Source organism: Cynocephalus volans, chromosome 8 (genome assembly GCF_027409185.1).
Source record: "Cynocephalus volans isolate mCynVol1 chromosome 8, mCynVol1.pri, whole genome shotgun sequence".
In the NCBI taxonomy this organism is placed as follows: Eukaryota; Metazoa; Chordata; class Mammalia; order Dermoptera; family Cynocephalidae; genus Cynocephalus; species Cynocephalus volans.
Genome location: NC_084467.1, coordinates 11,809,964 through 11,815,552, shown reverse-complemented (window position 1 = coordinate 11,815,552; position 5,589 = coordinate 11,809,964). Strand labels below are relative to the sequence as shown.

The 5,589-nt window shown below is 46.6% G+C and overlaps 1 protein-coding gene across 2 annotated transcripts; it reads right to left on the bottom strand.

Annotated features, from left to right (window-relative positions):
* Positions 1-371: 371 nt before the first annotated feature.
* TMEM51 (transmembrane protein 51) lies at positions 372-4,819 on the bottom strand. 2 transcript variants are annotated; one of them, XM_063106781.1, is made up of 2 exons: positions 4,411-4,819; positions 372-1,474 (listed from the first exon to the last, which is right to left on the bottom strand). In XM_063106781.1, exons 1-2 carry the CDS (start codon positions 4,752-4,754, stop codon positions 1,063-1,065), a joined length of 756 nt encoding a protein of 251 aa, XP_062962851.1. In that variant the 5' UTR covers positions 4,755-4,819; the 3' UTR covers positions 372-1,062. The 2 variants fall into 2 exon arrangements, with proteins under 2 accessions (XP_062962851.1, XP_062962852.1); XM_063106782.1 differs by having other exon boundaries at positions 1,355-1,470.
* Between the last annotated feature and the right edge of the window lie 770 nt (positions 4,820-5,589).

The following is a 5,589-nucleotide window of genomic DNA, read 5'->3' as shown; positions in this document are numbered from 1 at the left end:
GGAAAAACTCTTTACATGACCTGTACAATGGAGTGTTTAAGAACTCAGGCCCTGGAGCCAGACAGCCTGGGCTCAAATCCCAGCTCTGCCACTTACTAGCAGTGTGATATAGGGCACTTTAATTAACCTGAGCCTCCATGCACTACCTATAGAATGGCAGTAACACGAGGGATGAGTCCAGATGACATGGGACACACATGTGAAATGCTTAGCACAGCGCTTGGCACGTATTAAGTGTCTGGTACATAGTAGCTATGAATATTGATATTTCTCCCTAAGCCAGTCAGTCTTGAAAGAACTGGTAAAGCAATTCAGCACCCAAGTGCACTGAATATAAAATATTTTATTATAAAAAAGCTCAGTTGTGAGGCATTTTAGAATAGAAGGACGTCTCCCATGGTTTACCATTTTTGCTGTTACACAGAAGAGACGAGTAAAGTATACCAATTAAGACTATTTTCTTATGCATCATGTGCTGAAGTTCATCAGGCCTTAGGCCCTCAAAGAATCGACAGCATCAGGGCTCAGAGAGCCACCGCCTGGGCCTTACCCCCATGTCGTCCCCTCTTACTCTACAAAACGGCCTTGTGGTCTTGCTGCAAAGCTGAGTCCTATTTCCTACCCGCAGTTCAGGACTGCAGTGAAGGGAGCAAATGTAAAAGTTTTCTTTTTGAAACCAAACAGTCCTAGTGGAAGCAAAACAGAACAACCACAACCTAACCCAGCGGCTAGCTATTCTTTCCTAGCTGGAAGGAGCGTGTGGCCAGCGGTTCAGAGTCGAGGAAGGAAGATGGGGCAGATGCCTGGGCCACACCCCTTGATGTGGTCCCCAGAATCGAGAGCTCCAAGGCACCATCTCTTTCCCACACCCCTGCTGCACGAGGCTCTGTGGAACATCACAGTCACTCCCGATGCACAGAGTCCCACCTCCCCCCCATCCACATTGCTGAGTGTGCGTCTGGCCCCTGTACTTCTCAACTGTGGCTGGGGTGGCTTTGTAATTATCTGTTGGTGCGGGGCACGTGAGAGACAGGTGGGAATGTGGCTCCAAGAGGGGGCCCTTCAGTCAGGTGGCCGGGTGTCAGGGGCCTTCTCCTGGACTTCGTCATACTGTGGCGGAGGAGTCAAAGGCTCGATGGAGGGAGGTGGGACATTTTTGTCTGGGAGGTTGATCCTAAAGTCTTTGAGGTGAAGCTTTTCGGATTTAATCCTTCGAACTTTCAGTGGCTTCAGGCGTTTGGCCAACTTGGAGTTGTGTCTCTCGGGTGGACTGCCCGGGCTGGTCTCCACGTTGACCCTAGTGGTCGGGGGGCTGGTTTCATCGAGCCCCGTCAGCGACTCATAGGAGGGGAGAGAGATGCTCATCCTTGGGCTCTGGTCCAGCTCCCTCGCTTCTGAGTAGTTGGTGTTCATCACTTCCTCGTAGCTGGGGACATAGTACCTTGAGGCGGCCTCCTCCTCCTCTTCCTCCTGGCTGCGAGGTGACAGATACAGACAGGGAGAGTGTTAGCATGCACTCAAGTCATTTAAAGTCACAAAGACACAGACTCTAGATCCCGTGTTGGCGCTGGGTCCACACACACCAGCCTTGTGAACAACAAGTGGGTCCTAGAAGTCCTAAAAACTAACACTTCGACTGTTTACTGTGAGCTGGGCACTGTTCCAAGTACTCGAACACATATGAACCAGTTTCATATGTCTAACAACACTATGAGCTAAGTACTATTCGTATACCCATTTCACAGATGGGGAAACTGATACATCAAGGTTCAGCCAGTTAGTCATGGCTTTAGGAAATGGCAGGGCTGGAAGGGAATGCCACACTCTCACCTGCTACATTGTACTAGCTGAGTATTAAACCTCCTTTGCCTTTAAGCTTCTCACACTTAACACCATGCTGGGTGGGCTATTCTGATGCCCAGCGGGGTCCTTTGGCTGAAAGCAACAGCAAAATATAGGAAACAGCTTCCAATTTGAAGCAAAATGGTTGTCCCCAGGCAGAGAAGGAATATCTAAAATATAATATATACATGTATCTCAAATTATTCTGTAATTTTATCTTCCAAGTTCATCCTAAGACTCAAAAAGATCAGGTCCCCAGCCTTACTCTTATTTGACTGTTGAAAGACGAAAACAAAAATGCCAGGACATTTTTTACACAAATACAGGGAATGCCAATAGCCATTTTCCAGGACCTTACACTTGAATCTGCGGGTGCCTCCTCTCACCCTTCTTTAGGAATAAACTCATGTGTGCTCATGGCTAGGGTGGTAATTAAGGGTGACTGATTTTCCTTCTCTGTTCTTTTCTATATTTCCCAAATTGTCTAGAATAAGCATGTTTGATAGTTAATTTTATGTGTCAGCGTGCTGGCCATGGGGTGCCCAGATTAAACACTATTTCTGGATGTGCCTGTAAGGGTGTTTCCCAAAGAGAATCGGTGGACTCATTAAAGCAGATCCCCCCACCCCCAATGTGGGTGGGTGTTGGGAAAAATAGGAAAATGTCAGGGCCCCTCGGATGTTCAGAGTCTTGCTGATCATTTGCTGTAAATATCCTCAGGTGTTCCTTGTTACTGTTTAATGTAAGTTGTGTACGAGCACCCAGGTGTCCAGGGTTGTGGACTTAAGTATAAAAGACTAACAGTTCTGATCCACAGTGCTTCTCAGAACTCTCAGAGAAGCCTCTGGGACAGTTGCTCCTAGATCTGAATAAAACCCATTCATTTTTCTATACCCACGGCTCCCAGAACCTTTTTTTTCTATTACCTAGCTCACAGACCTGTGTGTGGAGGGTTTGTAACCCGATCGGTGCAACAGACCCGAGGAGTCTGTAAGCCCTAGCTTTACGGTGGGCGTCATCCTATCTGTTGAGGGCCTGAGTAGAACCAAAGTCAGAGAAAGGAGTAATTTGCCCCTATTTTCCTGCCTCACCATTTTGAGCTGGGACATCTCATCTCATTGTCTCCTGCCCTCAAACTGGGATTTAAACCATCAGCTCCCCTGGTTCTCAGGCTTTGGACTCAGACTGAATTATGCCAATGGCTTTCCTGGGTCTCCGGCTTGCAGATGGCAGACCGTGGGACTCCCAGCTTCCATAATCCCATGAGCCAGTTCCTCATAATAAATCTCCTTTTATATGTATGTACATGTGTGTGTGTATATATATATATATATATCCCACTGGTTATGTTTTTCTGAAGAACCCTGACTAATACAGCATGTATTATCTTTTATTATCATAAAATGAATTTAATTTTTTCCAAAATAAAATCTCCTCTCCCACTGTAAAGATAAGAAATGCTTGCAGACAATTCAAACAACACAGAAAAACCTAATGAAGAAAATTAAAACATCCCAAATCCTTCCACTTGGAGATAGCCACTGTTAACATTTCGGTGCACACCTTTCTGATCCCTCTCTAATCCCAGAGCTGCTACATTTGATGTAATTAGGACCTTACTAAAACTCCTGTATTACAATCTCCTTTTCTCTGTGTTGGGGACAGGGTCCCACATTAACAAACACAGATCAACAATGGCTATGTAAAACTCCTTTGAACGGGTATGTCATAATTTAACTCCATTGAACGATATGTAAGTTGCTTCTAAGTTTTTGCTATTCTAAATAATGACCTGATAAACTTACTGGTACAAATTCCTTTGCACTTGTGGGATTGTCTCCCGAGGATAAACTCTTAGGAACAGAATCAATAGGTACACACAACTTCAACACTACCCCTTACTGTGAAACTCTTCAGAAAGGTTATATCAGTCAACACTCCCATAAGCAACTCATCTTCTCTACAATTCTCCAACATTGGGGGCTGTCTATCTTGGCCAATATGATAGCCAAAAAAAAAAAAAAAAAAGATGCTTCTTTTTGTTTGCATTTCATGCATGAGGTTGAACATCTATGAGATACTTGTTCATAACTTTTGTCTGTTTTCCCACTGGTGTGTTCATCTTTCATATTCATGTGTAAGGGATCTTTTTATACTAGGGGTATCAATCTTTATCATGTTACCCAATTTATCACCTAACTTTTAAATTTCTTTGTGGTATTTTTGGTCAAACAGAATACTGCTTCCCAACCTTTCCAAATCAAAGCATCCATATACAGTCTGCTGCAGAATGGACAAGAAACCAGACTGGAGGCTCTGGACACCCCAGGCCTTGTTCAGTTTCCCGGGGGTTGTCAAAATTTTGGTACATCTGCAATCCATTCATGCCACGTTATTTGGAAAACGCTGGGATAGAAGTATAAAGTTATTTGTAAAATGATAAAGTGTTTGAGCCTTCATGGAAGAGAGAAGGTAAAGCCTTGTAGGCTACGATATTTTCATGATTGAAAGCTGACAGTATGTACATAGGTGCATGTCCATCGCTGGCCTGGGCCAGCTGGTCCTCACCTGTCTTCCTCCTGGGCCTGGGGCATGGCCCCCGTCTGCTGCTGGATGTGGGCCATCTCCTCGCTCTGCCGCTGCTTCCTCTTGTCGCGGATGCTCATGCAGATGGATAGCAGCAGCAGCATCACTCCAGCCCCGACCAGCACATAGGCCACGGAGAAGGTCTTGCTCTTGAGAATGCTGCTGCCGATCTCAGTCTTGTTGTTGCCCTGAGCTGTCGGCTTTTCAGCACCGCTGAAACCGGGTACCAGGTTCCACATGGCCATGATGACTCCGAGGACCAACATTCCCAGGCCGATGGCGGTCAGTGCATAGTGTGAGCCGTTGGCCTTGGACTGGGCCATCATGCCAGCGGGAGCAGGGCAAGGCCCAGTTCCAAGAAAAAAAATAAATAAAAAGCAGCAGCAGCAACAACAAAACCCCCCTCAATGCACTAAACAAAATCTCTAGTGCTGCACTAAAAAAACATCAGCTGAACTCTCAAGTGATGGTTCTGAGCAAGTGCGAGGCATCCTGCATGGACAGCTGCAGCCAAGGGGTCTGAAAAGAAAGTAAAAAGAGCAAAGGGAATAGAAAATTCAGATTCAAGATGCTTTTGTGAACACAGGGGCTCTAGTCTGCTTCTTAACTAAGCAGTCTGAGCCACCGGCCGGGCTCAGCCTTGCCTCTGATGCATTCTAAATGGCTAACGTGCACACGTTCCTCGTGTGAGCCTGCAGAAGGGAGGCTGATCCACTCACCCCACCTGCCCCAAAAGGAAACCCAGACCTTTCCCTGCAGGAGGCCAGAAAGGTCACAGCTCAGGTCACTAAAACATTTTGTGGAATTTAATGAAGTGCAGTAAAATCTCAGCTCTCATGAGCCATGATCAATAGCTGTAACAGAATCGCCCAGGGGATGGGGTGTCTGTCAATGGTATGTCCCAAGCCAAACAGCCTACTGTGGTTAACGGCTCCCCACTTCCTGCAGGAGAAAATCCAGCTCCTCAGAATGGTGCTCATGCTAAGGCCCCTGCCTCTCCCCCTTACCTGTCACCTCACCCAACTTGCACACCCCCCTCCAGCATTTCTGCAGTTCTCTGATCACCCCAGCTCAGGTGCCCCTTCCATGTGCTCCCCAAAGCCCCCCACGACTACTGTGGCAAGTCTCTGTCTTCCTGTGACCACATCTTCCTCACCTCTG